Source organism: Durio zibethinus, chromosome 7 (assembly GCF_047325235.1).
Source record: "Durio zibethinus cultivar Kanyao isolate XHJ-2024 chromosome 7, ASM4732523v1, whole genome shotgun sequence".
In the NCBI taxonomy this organism is placed as follows: Eukaryota; Viridiplantae; Streptophyta; class Magnoliopsida; order Malvales; family Malvaceae; genus Durio; species Durio zibethinus.
Genome location: NC_143168.1, coordinates 21,693,924 through 21,707,990, shown reverse-complemented (window position 1 = coordinate 21,707,990; position 14,067 = coordinate 21,693,924). Strand labels below are relative to the sequence as shown.

Sequence of the window (14,067 nt, the reverse complement as noted above, 5' to 3'; positions counted from 1 at the left end):
CAAAAAGCATTTAAATGCGTAAATAAAAATTAAAATACAATTATATTTCCAAAAAACAAAAAGCTCTCCTAAATCAAAATAATTATATTTCCAAAACCATTTATTTATTAACCCTACTCATATTTATTAATAGGATGAGATGCAATTGAGTTTCAGAGGGAATAAAATTAAAGTTAACACTTCCCCCGACCTTGTAAATAGTTACATAAGTAGCGAAAACGTATTTCAAGGATTTCACTGCCCCCTCTGTAAATCCATCTCGGACCACGGCAGTTCCTTTTTACTTTGGTACATATACAGACAGGTTATCACTGAGCTATCATGTATTAGTACTGAAACAAGAGTTTGAAGGGAACCACGGGACATTTTTTTAGAACAGGCGGCTAAACCATGGAACTCAGCACAGAGCAAATGGGTTAGGAAGTAGGGCGATGAGGGCATGGTCATGCTCTGACTTAAATCTAAAGACAAACAGCTGCCAAAAAATTCTCTACTAATTTACATTTTACATGGCCACTCTCAGCCTTCATTATTTTCAAGGAAATATAACATTGGTGTACTGTGGCATCGGTCAATGGGTTTGCCCTAAAAATGGGAATACCAGATGCACCTTTCATGACCCTTTACCTGTAGTATGATACGATTTTTCTAGCAAAGCTTACTGCCGAGGTACAGGTGGTGTCGACTGAGGGTTTTGCCCATAAAACCCAATACCTGGTGGCCGGTAAAATCCTCCAGTGGTTGGCCGCTGCTGAGGCTGAGGCTGAGGCTGAGACTGTGGCTGCTGCAGAGGCTGAGACTGAGAATGTGGCTGCTGTTGAGGCTGAGAAGTAGGCCTAGCTAAACTCACTGCTATATGTGGGGGAAGAGGAGGTGGTGGTGGCAGTGTGTTTGCTGCATAACCATAAGGCATTACCCCTACCATCATACCAGTTGACTGCACATATTGACTTGCTGATGGATTTGCGGGAGATAGAGGTGGAGGGGGAGGGGGAGGGGGAGGGAGAGGAGGAGCAGAAGCAAAGGGAGCTTGAATCTGGTTGCCTTGGGACATAGGCTGCATAGCAGCCGACACTGCAAGTTGCATGTTGTTTTTTGTCTGCTGCTGTAGTGGGCTGAAATAAGCTGTGCTGGTGACATCTGAGTTGCTTGCATCGGATACAGGCATTGGTTTCTCCAATTTTGGGCGCTTTTCTGGAGGAAACATCGATAATCCTGATGCGAACCCACTAGACTTTAAGCTACCATTCATAGAGGCAGCTTCTTCAGCAACAAGGGACGAAAGTACCGAGGTAAGCATCTGAGCAGAAGATGTTGAAGCAGCAAGTTTAGCAGCAACAGCCGCAGCAGCTGCTTTCTTGTTATCTTCTTCAGTTGTTTTTGAAGGTGCAAAGGAAATTACAGGTTGTGGAAGATGAGGTTGAGGTGGAGTGCCGGTTAGCTGAGCTGAAGGAAGGTTCTGTTCACCCACTACTATGGCCTCCACTGTTGGGATAGATGTAGCAGTTAAATGGCCAGGGACGGGGGGTAAAGCTAGCCTCTTCCTTACATTGCTTGCTTGCTCAATCTGACCACGAGCAAACTGCAACATCAACAGTATCGCTTCGTCTTGGAAAAGTAGAAAATTTTTTACAAATTGCATTTATATCACAAAAAAGTACAATCAAATAATAGAATCATAATCTAGTGTAAGGATAATATAACTCTAATACAATAACCACAATAGAACACTAATATCAAATACCCAGATCTGAAATATACAATTCAGTGCCAATCAATTTTAGGTAAAATGCCTACATATTTGCAAATAGCGCCAGAATAAGTCAAACCTAGTTACCCCAAGATACACAGAATACCCTAATATGGGAATGTGATAGGTCCACTGATTCTGCTCTTGAGAGGAAGCATGAGTAGTGAAAAAATGTCCCTGTTTGTTAATCCTACCCCATAATACGCTTTGCCTTGTGATAAACCTATTGCCTCTACATGTGAGATGGTCCTAAGTGATGATAAATCTGACATAATTAACTTTGGGAGTTTCCTAGGACTTTCTATCCAAGAGGGCATTTCTACATATTGACTTTGTTTTAGATAAAATGCCTCAAAACAAATTCCATGGATTTTACCCTGTTACTAGCACACCAGTCAATTTTATGATTCCTTCCATCATTAAAACATGTCACATTGCAAAAGAATTTTCTGTTTTAAGAGGATCTATACGGACAAAAACCTGCACATTTATGAAGTCTATTACCTGCAAAATATCAACTCAGGAAATTAGTTAGGAAGACAGCAATTCTTACTTGTAGCTGACTACGAATAAGCTCGAGCTTTGGTTCCTGAAAAACTTAAAAATTAATGAGTGCTCAACAAGGACAAAGATTCCAAACTATAATGGCCAAAACAAGAACACATGATGGTCAACAAACCATACTTGTTCCTGAAGTGCTTCTTTAAGTTGAAAAACCAAGGCAGCTCTTGTTGTTTCAATATTTTCAAGTTGTTCAATGCATTGCTGAAGTGCATTTTCTTCTTGCTGTAGCTCATCCAGCAAGGCAGATCCATTATGATTCCCTAAAGAAAATCAAATATATACACTTAAAGTTGTTACATGCACAGGGTAAATCCAAACAGAAAGCAAGATATTTTAATAAAACAGAAGTTCAGTTTAATGAAATAAATAGTCAGTGGTTTACCACCTCAACCAAGAGATCCCCCATTAAATTCTTTCAAAACATAATATTTAAAACAAAATTCCTAAGGAAAAAAGGTTCAAACATGTGTTCTCTTTCGTCACTTTTTAATGGAAGAATCAATTGATTAGAGGGAGAACTAACCTGATCAGCTGCACCAGAGACATATAAAACACAACAAACATATTGGAACAAAAAAAAGAAATTAGAGCTCACTTATAGGGGAGAAACTTTCTCTATTAATCAGGACATGCACCAAAATAGGTCATATAAGAACAATTAATAAGTATCAAATTTCTTTTATCCCTTCATTCCACATTCAATGTGTTGATCTTATGTCATTAAAGATTTGATTAACTTATTCATATTTTGAGGACAGAACTGTCCGGGTCCTTGATTATGCATCCAAAATTAAGTCTATTATTTCTTTGGGAATAATTGTTTGTGTGCATGTGTGTGCATTGGTGGATTGCTTTAGATATTTATACGAGAGAGAGAAGCAGGCAAAATTATGCTGATAGGATTTTACTTTTGACATTTATATGTCGATAATTTACAACAGTGAAAAGGGCCCAGTCTATTGATTTCTACCTGAGAAATGTTGGAACTAACATTTCCTAAGTAGGGTCTTAGACTCGATTGGATATTAGTCCTATGTAGGGTCTTAGACTTGATGGGATTCTGGTTCCAATAACAAGAAATAACTACAAAAATGGACTAAAAGAAAACAAAAACGTGAAGTATTCTCTTGTCAGAATGATTTATGACCGACTGGTGAACTCAGACTGAAAGCCCAACAACGTCAGGAATTCACCCTACCAAGAGGCCTCTTTCCAGATTGGGGCCCGTCAATATATTTCCATCTTCATAAATCCAAATTAATAAGTATTTGCCACATATAGAGTCGTAATTACTCGACATTTTCTTCTCGTTTTACAGCTTCAGTATTCTCTCCTAATAGTGAATAAATTTTGATGAAAGATTACACTTAAAAAAAAAAACTTTATTACAACTGTGCAGCTCTCTGTCCAAACTAGTATTAATAAGGACAGAAACCTGTATATACAAAGAGAGGGTGAGAGATGTACACTTCTCCTTTTATTGGTAAATAAAATCTTAATAAAATGTAAGCATACAACATTAAATCCCATAGCAGAATTCATACCTTGAGCTAAATTACTTTCAACATCTTCCCCGATTTTACTTAAATGTTGAACAGCGGCATTACACTTGTTTAAAGCAGTATCCTCATTTGGATTTTCCTCGAGTACAGATTGGTATGTAGTTAGTATCTTTTCTGGAAGACCTCCAACAGCCAATTTCTGGAGGTAAGATGATCAAGAAAAAGAAAAACATTCAAAATCACAAAAGAACAAACCAAGAAAATGTTTAAAGTCATAAAAGAACACAAAGAAAATGGCTAGAATCAAATTGATGGATCAAAGTAGAAAGTACAGTTGAATAGATAAATTCTTACAATTCTCACTGCATGAGCATCCCTCTTCACAATCTTGATAGGATTTGAGCTTTTTCCATTGTGCACCGACGATGGAGGAGGAGAAGGAGGAGAAGGAGGAGGTGTAGGATTCTTACCGAGCATTTCATCTTTAAGATTCTGTCCTCGAGAACCAAAAACTTTTCTTTCTTCCCATATGCCAACCTAAACAATTATCATGCAAGCACCACCCCCCCCCCCCCCCAAAAAAAAAAAAAAAACCCATTACCCCAAAAGAAAACCCACAAAAAAAGAGGGGGGAAAAAAGGAAAAACTACTTGCTAAATGATAGGACCACTGTAATAAAAATGTAATAAAACAGCATGAAATACTGCAACAATTATTCAGTAAACAAAGGATAATCTACCAACCCACGCCAAGGAGATGTCATTCTAAATGCAAATTATCTACAAAATAAATGGGGCTAAAATACTAAGAGACTATTTGGCCTGGCTGGGGCTTCTATAAGAAGTACTGCTGGAGTTGAGCTGTTCCAAAAGAGTTGTTAAGAAAAGCTAAAATTGCATTTAGCAAACTTAATACAGAAATGCTATAATATGTTGAAAAAACTATTTGATAATATTTTTATATATTTTTAATAAGTAAAAAAATAAAATAGTCCATTTTATTAAATTACATCAATCAGTTTTTAGGTAATAAAATAAAGAGATATTTTTGTTAATTACAATAAAAAAATAAATGAATTCAATAGAAAAATGGACAATAAAAAAAATAACGTTAAATAATATAATTCTCCCTATAATTTTGTGAATTACTGAAGAGTAAAGTGAGAATGTAAAAAATTAGCACTTCTTAAAGAAGCTTTCATTTATAGCGTTGCCCACAAGCTCAAATCTGCTTCTCGCATAAGCAAAATTTCTTAAAATTTTGAGAGTCAAACGCCAGACTTCTGCTGGCATTTTGTGTTTCTATATATTGAGTATTGTCATAGCCTAAGGCAATTTAACACTAGCATTTAAGGAGAGCGGGAACTAACATATGCAATAATCAGTAACACCAATGATCAGAAGCAAAATTGTGACAACAGTTCTACAAAGACACCAAACTCATATTTATCAAATCTTTGGGTGGAAGTAATCACCATTTGACATACAACTTTTTTTACATGCATTTAGGCTAAAAATCCATCACCTAACAACTAATTACACATATCTGAGATTTTATTACATTAACCCCTTACAACTAAATATAGCCACTTCAAAGCAAAAGAAAACAAAATGCAAGAACAGCACTAAGTTAACAGATCCAGATTGAGTATTATGTAAACTGATTCCATATGAAAGCACAATACAAAATTGCAGATGCTTATGCATTTAGAGCAATACATCAACTGCCAAGAGAAAGAGAGATGAGGGAGCACAATTAACCAAAAGTAACAAGTTTTGACATACAAGCCATTAAATTCTTGGAAAGTAATAGACCAACCATTAAAACGGAAATGTTATCACAGCATTGGACCAGTAGTCAAAACCTGAAGTAGCTAATCCATTTGACACGAACAGAGAGAAGACTGCTACATATTGAATAAACAACTTACCAGTCTGGTCACTGCTTTCTTTCCATACTCATCACCATTGTCATACACATGTTTAAGAGCTCCAGGAAGAACTTTCCAGAATTCGTTCACAAACTCACTTCCCTTTCGCCTGCTATTTTGCAAAATGTCATTAGCCAAATACAGAAAAGAAACTCGCTGTTCTTTCTGGGAAGAGTTAAACAATTTGTCCCATGTTTCAACAATCTGTTTTGCCTTCTTCCGGTGAGTAATACACCATTGAGACAACGCTGAACCAAAGTCAAGGAAATGCATGCTAACCTCAATTCATGGTAGTAAATAAGAAATATAAGAGGTATATTAGGCAACAATGAGTAGTGCTACTTTTTTTTGTAAAAAAAATTTCATCCAAGAACCATTCTATCTCACTGGATATTATCTATTTAGTGAGAAAATTATGTTTAGAGAGTTTCATACTGCAGGTAGCTTTAATCTATACCAAGCAAGGAACTATAATTACTCACAATGCTTAGCCCCTAAATTAAAAATAGTTTGTTGAAAAGTTTTGAAGTCAACCAATTTCATCGGATTACATTACTATATATATATATATATATATATATATATATATATAGGGCAATAATGCTATGTATGCAGAATATATCATTACATGACATTTGATTGAAAGCAAAACAAAAGAACAGACTCAAACTAATTCAAACATCAACAATAATTTCAATAAAAGATGCTCAACAATACAAACAGCCAATAATATCAGTATAACGAAAAATTCCTAAAAGCATCAATCTAAGGCCTGTAGGCATTATGGTTAGATCACACATCTTAAAGGAAAATTAGTAGTTACTGATAATTTACATAAACTCATTCTCCATTCAATTTAAATGGCATGCATTTATAACTTAATAAAGTAATATTCCTTATCCTACAAGAAATTACACTTGGATGTATAAAACAGCATAAATTCACAATCAAACCTCTCTTGGACCAAAAACAAAAAGGCCAAACAAGATTAATTACATTGTGTAAGACCTACAAGCCACAATAAAAACAATGTCACAAAAGCAAAAATTGTAAAATAAATACCTTATGAACTAAAACTAAAGAATCTACATACAAAACAATCTAACACATTCCTAATGCAAAAAGAACATAAAGATAATACTGAAAAGAAACAACTGTTTTGCCAATTATCTCATTCTACTATCAGTTTGCTGAATTAAGAAAGAAAATGCAACAAACCAAGATTAGTTGGAGATTTTCCAAAACTAATTTCACCAAGTTTGATCAGATACACAAAGGTGTTACAGGAAGAAACCAAAGCACACCAATCCCTATATTTCAAGGAAGATGACCTTTGGCAACAAAACAAGCACCTACTTCATGCCAGCCACGTAATCTAAGTCTTAATTAAAAGCCATTGCTTAGTGGAAAACAATAGACCACCAATGAAGCAATTTATGGCCATCTAAGATAGACAGCCAGAGATCCACCATAAAACAGCTAAAGGAAGCACAAATATGTGTTGCAGTAGAAAAAAATACCAGAAAAATATGCTTAATTCATGAATAGAGCATTAGCAAAGTGTAAGGCATGTGATACAAGTGAGAGAAAAAACATTAAAATATAAAAACAAAATGCTAAAGTCCAACCAGAACAAGAGCTTCAATAACAGAAAATTTAATGCTATGATTATTGTACTCAAAAATTTCCATGCAGAACAACTGAGGCAGTCATGCAATACAAAATTCATGCATAGCAAGGCCCAGACAGCAAGAAAATAAGAAAAACATGTGGCAAAAATAAGGGATACCATGACATGATAAATCTAAAAGCATCACATCAGCCTACATCATAAAGACCATAATCAAAGAAAGCATACATAGGACACGTAAATACATGCAGGATATATTATCAATCAAATTCATACAGTGAGAAATAGTTACCAAAAGAAAACAAAATAAACAAAAAAAATTCCTCTTCTTCAATTAAGAACTTTAGAATTACACTAGATTCCCGTAATCAGGAGTGTTACTTTAATTATGGACCACTAATGAAACAAGAAATTATCCACCATTACTATTTCTTAATAAAAACCTCCAAATAAGTTTGAAACTGCAGGATACATTCAATGCTTTGTTGCGAATTGTTGAGTTTTGACAGCTTCTCAGTTAGTATCTGCCCATCAAAAACGTCGTTGCTCATCTTGCTGCTTAATGAGCTTTTACATAGCCTGCGGTAAACTCTTGTAGTTATAGGAATTTAGGAGGCGGCAAGGCAGCAGAGAAAAGCATATTAAAAATGAAAAAAAAAAGTAAAATTATTATTAATAAAAACTCAAGAGATTTTCTATCATTTCATAACAGATAAAACAAGAAAGCTCTTTACATTTCATGGAAACATTGATGCAAGAGGAAAATTTCACATTTTTTCCAGAGAGATAAATTATGAAATATTTCTCTGATGATTCAGGTTATTGAACCTTGCTCCAACATTTTATATAACTCAAATTTGCCATCTCAGTCTTAAATACAAAATATCTTTCAAAAGATCCAGCAAAATAGCTATTAACTCCCTATGCCAAAGAACAGTCAAGAGGGCATAAAATCCCACATAATCAGATTTGTTAAAGGCTACTAGTCAACCATTAAATTCAATTAAAAGCCCATGCCTCAAGCATTCACAGCCCATATGCATCACGCCATTTTAGTTTGATAGTGACTACAGCTGCATCAAAACAACCATCCTACTTTTCCTTAGCAGTCATCAGCACGGCTAGAATTGTGAATTACTCAACTGGTAGCCCCATAATACAACCTAGCATTTCAAGAAATTTTTTTTTTTCCTTAATTTATGATATCCTGCAGCACTTGACAATTATACATATTATGCTCATTTCAAGCATATTAAATTTTTTTATGTAAATGTGACCATGCTTTAGTATTACTGACAAACAATTTATAGAATTCAATGCTCAAAAACAAGCAGATGAATGTTTTTGCGACATCCAGGACACACTGATTGCAAAGAATAATAAGAATAATAATAGTAAATAAATAAACTATACAACTTGCGTTCACTAAATGATATGCCAACAGACATCTAGGTAACAACAACAACAATGTTACTTTCTAACAGTGACCAATAGATTGGTTGGATAAAATGCATCCTCTTAGGAAGCCAAAAGATGAGGTCATGGGCTTTTCATCAAGGACATTTTTTTTTATCAAAGGAAAAGTGTATTTAGTGGTTATCTGGTCATTATTATAATCATTTATCAGTTAAGTGGAGTTTTGGAGTCCAGCAGTACTTGGTTTGCTAGCATGGGCCTTAGTCATGGTCCATTGCGTTTTATTTTGCATTTAGTTAAGTGACTACATATGGTCTTTAGTTTACATTAGTTGAGTTTTATTCCTAAGCATAATGGTTTTAGGAATCCTAGTCAAAGTAGGACAACTGATGATTTGCCTATTCCTCTTAGTATTGCCAATCTTGGTAAAATTTACTTTAAAGTTTACAGATAATTTGAGTTATTGGGAATTCTTAGAAATTTGTGATGAGTTTTCCCTCCCTCGTCTTCTTCTCTCCTGCCACTGTATTTTTTAGTTACTTCCCTTCTTTACAACCAAATCACATTTCCTCTCTTGTGACTTTCAAACCTAATTCTTGCTTCGTATTTTCATATCAATTCCTACTAGCCAAAACTCTTAATTCAAAAATTTAAAGTTTCGTTCAGTTTCATCTTTATCTTGAGATTAAATCTCAACTAATCCAATCACTAAAGGATTCATAAGCCCTAACCTTATTCCTAAAATGGCTATAAACCCTAAAATCCCTTCTTTTCCAGTCCAAACCACCATAAATCACAGGTAGGTAAAACTTCCGCCTTTCTTCCCTAGACTACTTTAATTAGTCCCAACAAAATTGAATTTCACAAACATGGTACATCAAGAATTTTTATAGGGCACCAACTTAAAATTTTCTCCGGATATGAAATTTCGCAATTATCAATACTTTCCTTCTCTTTCAACCTCAAAACCTTTCCTCGGGCTTTCAAAAATTTACACTCCACTCTAAATCCCACAATGACCACGGCATAAGTCTTATAAATTAGTACACACAAAGTAGAGTGAGTTAAACACAAATTGTCAACTATAGCTTTCATTTTCTCCATATAAGTTAATGCCTTATATAATTACAAGCTGCAGTCCTTTGAGTCTATTGATTGCTCTAATGCATTTCTACTGTTCAATAACATTCACAAAAATCTCTCCAACTATAAAACCCTTTTGCTAATTAAAATAATAAATAAATAAGAAAACTTCTCATTAAAACTAATTAGAAAGATTCCATTTTAAATTATTTTATTTTACAACGTATACATAGAAAAGAAAAGAAATTAAAACTAGAAACAAATTCCAAAAATAAAACTCTCAACTGTGCCAAAAATCAAAACTCTTCACAGACCTAAAGTCAACTCCCAAGATTTCAAATTTTCAATTCCATTTCTACTTAAGTTTCTTAGCAACCAAATAGAGACCTAGGGTTCGAAGCAGGCAAAAGAATAAAAAAATCCAACTACGTTTCCAAAGCAGAACGAAAATAATATACAAGAATTCAATTACGATAATAAACAAAGAACGAACCTGAGATTGCTTGGTACATTAGAAAATTAGGGGCTCCTTATAGAGAGAGAAATTTTGGTGAAGAGAGCGAAAAACCCTAAAAATTTTGAAAGAGAAGAAGACGCCCTTTCATTTTATTTTTTTATTTTATTTTTTTCGATAGAGGAGAGACATGAGGAAACCTGTCGCAGAGAGTTTATTTTTTTGGGAGAAATATTAATTATTATAAAATAAAAATGAGAATATGAGGTAGCTTACGTGGGACGAACAGTACTGTAGATCTAAACTTTAGAGTTAAGTCTTGGATTTTTTTTTTTCTTTTCCTCGGCATGTGAAGTCGTCTTACCAAGATTAGGAGAAAGTGAACTATTTTGCTCTACGAATATGTTTACGATTATTTAATATAAAAATAATAATGTATTTATTTTCAATTTTTTTTTATTAAAAAAACACTTTTTTTTTCAAAAAATAATACGTAAAAATAAATCTTCAAAACGAACAATTTTTCGTAACGAATATAATCCAATAATCTTTGTATCAACAGTATTGATCCATTACATCTACGATAACACTTTATGTGAAGAAAAGTTGCAATATCACTCAAACGAATATACAATTCACACTCTTAATTCAAAAGCTAGTGTTGAGGAAAAAACATTTTATGTGAAAAAGAATAACATACAGTCCACAGTCTTAATTAAAGAGCTATTGTTATAAGGATTGAATAATGGTTTTATAAGCAAAACTCATATAAGGAGGAGCTCATTCATAGGGAAACATATAACACACACACACACACACAAAATACAAAAATAAAAAAACAAGTCAGTGGTCACTAGCTTGTCTACTTCTAACTCAAGGAAGGCTGGAGTGGGAGATTCCATAGTAGAAAAGCCAAACTGTTGAAACCCTGCATGCCTTTCATCCGTTGAATTGAAAGCAGAAAATTAATTAGAACAAAAACAAAGCAATAAGGGAATGAATGCTATAAGATATAGTAAAGTTGGCAACTCTTCAACACTCCGACGTTGACTTCAATGCTATGAGATGCAACATTACACAGACATGCTGAGAAAGAGAAAAAAAAAATCAAAACCTTTAGTTTCACAGTGAATGGTTTAGACATCAATGTCTTTCCAACAAGGTTAAAAGGTTAAATCCAAGATAAGGCCATATAGAAAGGCGAATGCTGTCAACTTTCAGTTTCACAGTGATCTAACTGATACTAATGTCTGTGTAACTAAACGTTTTCATAACAGAGATGATTCAGGAAATATAAAACTTCACCGCACCATATTTTTCTTTTTCTGTCAAATAAATATTGCGGCATCTAAACAACATTCAAGATGACTGCCACATGAAAAGAAAGAGACTGATACACTGCAAGAACTCAAACTAAGAAACATTTTCTTATGAACATCAATAATTGGAATCTACAGATGCTGATAAGAACTTAAAACCAAATTAAGAAACATTGACCTGAATCCATCAATGAAAAAAAAAAAATTAAGAGGACAATGTTGTAGAGCTCATCTTGCCAAACAATAACTAGATCAAAAGCTAGTTCACGTAAAGCTATAAAGAAAAAACAAACTTCAGAAAGTACTTCTAATATAAAAAATTGTTGTAGCTCATAAAGATCTGGCATATGTATGTATCCAAAGGGGCAGAGAGGATAGACAAGAAACATGAGAGTAGAATGTGTAGAACTAATTTGATCGGAATAGTCACTTACATGGACTCTTATACTAACATTTGTTTTATTAGTGGAAAAACTGATTAAGGTAAACTGTAAAATGTAATCAAGTGTATAAAATTATATGAAGTAGCTCTCCATTGCTTACCAAAAGAAGAGTGGGGATATGGTGTCAGCAACTGAAACAACCTCAAATAGAAGACAGGTTCTCAAAATACTGATTGGCATGGATACTTTGGTAAGGCAAAATAAAATCAAAATAATGATAATACTTATCAATAGACTCAACATCAACACCTGGCCTTAGATCATATAACGATTTCCATGCCCCATCCATGAAATCGTAGAAAATTACTTTATTCTCTACCCAGACCACAACCTTTGGATCTTCTTCTTTCTCAAATTGAGTAATACACACATCAGAGAATCCAGGAGACTGATCATAATTATAACTCCAGATTATCTCAGGAAAATCCTTGACTAAACCGCCTATATACAGACGATGCTTCAGGGTCCAACGAGAATAATCACTGTCCATCTCAAAAACATCAAACTCTGAACATATAAATACAAAGTAGGTCACTGCAATATACAAAACGCCTCTACACTCTCCCAAATAACTGCGTTCCTTGGGTGCCTCCATTGTTGATATTGGCATAGGCAATGGTTCCAAGCTCTCATTCTCTACATCAAAATACAATGAGTCCCTCCGATAACAATTCCAATGAATCTTTCCATTACAGAAAACAGCATCATTAAATCGTATAGAGCCCTCCACACAGAAACTGATTCTAGAGAGACTCCAAGAATCAGTCTCGGATGAATATATATCCAGTTCATACTTGGAAGATTTATCAGACACTTTGCGGACACAAACAATCTTGTAATGAGGTGATTTGAGAGGAACAAAAGCCATACTAACATAAAATTTAGAACCCTGAAATGGTTTTTTAGGAAACGATAGCTCCTTGAATTTCTTAGTGGTAGGGTTACAAATAAAGAACCTAGAGATGATATCTTTAGGGCTATCAACCACCGACTCACAAAGAAACAACCCATAACAAGACTGAATAACATTGATGTTAGGGGCATAATTCATATAATCAAAGAAAGGGACTCTAATGTTGTTATGCGTCAGAGGAACAACATCGAATTCAGAAGGTAATGTGAAGTACCATTTGAGAAGAAGAGCGGTAGGTGTGAGAAAGCCATTGGTTTGGTGGTGGCGAGTGTGGCAGAGGCAGAAATGAGGGTTGGAAATGAGAGAAAGCCACTGTTTTGAAACACACTTGAATTTGAGGAGAGGCTTTGTGGGTAATCTGAGGAAGATTTGGGTTAAGATATCAGGGTTGTTACCAATTGTCTCTGCTGAAGTGATAATAATGGAAGTCTTCTTCATTCTCATCAAAATATCAAAGCAAAAGAGAAGAATTGAGCAGAAAATTCAAAGGAAATTCGAAAGCTGAGGAATACCCATTAATCAACACGGACAGCTAAATATTTACATACCCTTTGACCCAGAATTTGAAAACTCGCAAATAGTTGAGTTTGAGTGCTCTATCACAGTTTTATCAACAGATTAATCAGTAGCCAGTTCCAAAAACATGAACAAGCCCTCGGGTGCTTGTAAACCCGGACGAAGGAAAACCAAAAAAATAAGAAAATGAAACTACTGATCTAGGCGTGGAAACGTGTAATGACTGGCTTGGATTAATGACGCGTGGCTAATTAATTTTCGATGGTCAATTATAAAACTTCATTTTTACTACTTAACGTCAATGCTGCACCGGGTAACGTGGGGTGGTTATTTTTTAGAAAAAAAAAAAGTGAAAAGAGAAATTACTTGGATGGTTTAAGTTAGTAAGAACCAAAATTCTAAGCTTGCCAAATACTTGAAAAGATAAAGAAGTAAAGTCGGCTGCCGACCCTGGAGAATGGAGATGGATCCCCCACCCCTCCAAAAGTTGGCTGCTGTGCCAAAAAGAGATGCATCACACTTTTGAGTAACAGATTATGTATTCCTC

General features: G+C 34.6%; 2 protein-coding genes across 4 annotated transcripts; both read right to left on the bottom strand.

Annotated features, from left to right (window-relative positions):
• Window positions 1-69: 69 nt before the first annotated feature.
• LOC111276980 (uncharacterized) lies at window positions 70-10,536 on the bottom strand. Of its 2 annotated transcripts, none has more exons than XM_022863009.2 (8): window positions 10,369-10,536; window positions 7,849-7,967; window positions 5,747-5,994; window positions 4,171-4,353; window positions 3,859-4,015; window positions 2,435-2,574; window positions 2,304-2,339; window positions 70-1,582 (listed from the first exon to the last, which is right to left on the bottom strand). In XM_022863009.2, the coding sequence occupies exons 2-8, from the start codon at window positions 7,925-7,927 to the stop codon at window positions 659-661; spliced, it is 1,767 nt and encodes a 588-aa protein (XP_022718744.2). In that variant the 5' UTR covers window positions 7,928-7,967; window positions 10,369-10,536; the 3' UTR covers window positions 70-658. The 2 variants fall into 2 exon arrangements, with proteins under 2 accessions (XP_022718744.2, XP_022718742.2); XM_022863007.2 differs by having other exon boundaries at window positions 7,849-7,955.
• Window positions 10,537-11,040: 504 nt separating this feature from the next.
• Window positions 11,041-13,686, bottom strand: LOC111276983 (F-box protein At5g07610-like). Of its 2 annotated transcripts, none has more exons than XM_022863016.2 (2): window positions 12,192-13,686; window positions 11,041-11,265 (listed from the first exon to the last, which is right to left on the bottom strand). In XM_022863016.2, the coding sequence occupies exon 1, from the start codon at window positions 13,446-13,448 to the stop codon at window positions 12,234-12,236; it is 1,215 nt and encodes a 404-aa protein (XP_022718751.2). In that variant the 5' UTR covers window positions 13,449-13,686; the 3' UTR covers window positions 11,041-11,265; window positions 12,192-12,233. The 2 variants fall into 2 exon arrangements, with proteins under 2 accessions (XP_022718751.2, XP_022718752.2); XM_022863017.2 differs by lacking the exon at window positions 11,041-11,265 and adding an exon at window positions 11,282-11,415 and having other exon boundaries at window positions 12,192-13,582.
• Between the last annotated feature and the right edge of the window lie 381 nt (window positions 13,687-14,067).

What these genes read in the sequence shown, in the direction of transcription:
- LOC111276980 (XM_022863009.2), bottom strand. Translation starts at nt 7,927, where the DNA reads ATGAGCAACGACGTTTTTGATGGGCAGATACTAACTGAGAAGCTGTCA. An exon ending in TGAAAGTAATTTAGCTCAAG is followed by an intron (nt 2,575 to 3,858) that starts GTATGAATTCTG and finishes GATTTTCTTTAG; the next exon opens with GGAATCATAATGGATCTGCC. An exon ending in TTATTCGTAGTCAGCTACAA is followed by an intron (nt 1,583 to 2,303) that starts GTAAGAATTGCT and finishes TTGATGTTGCAG; the next exon opens with TTTGCTCGTGGTCAGATTGA.
- LOC111276983 (XM_022863016.2), bottom strand. Translation starts at nt 13,448, where the DNA reads ATGAGAATGAAGAAGACTTCCATTATTATCACTTCAGCAGAGACAATT.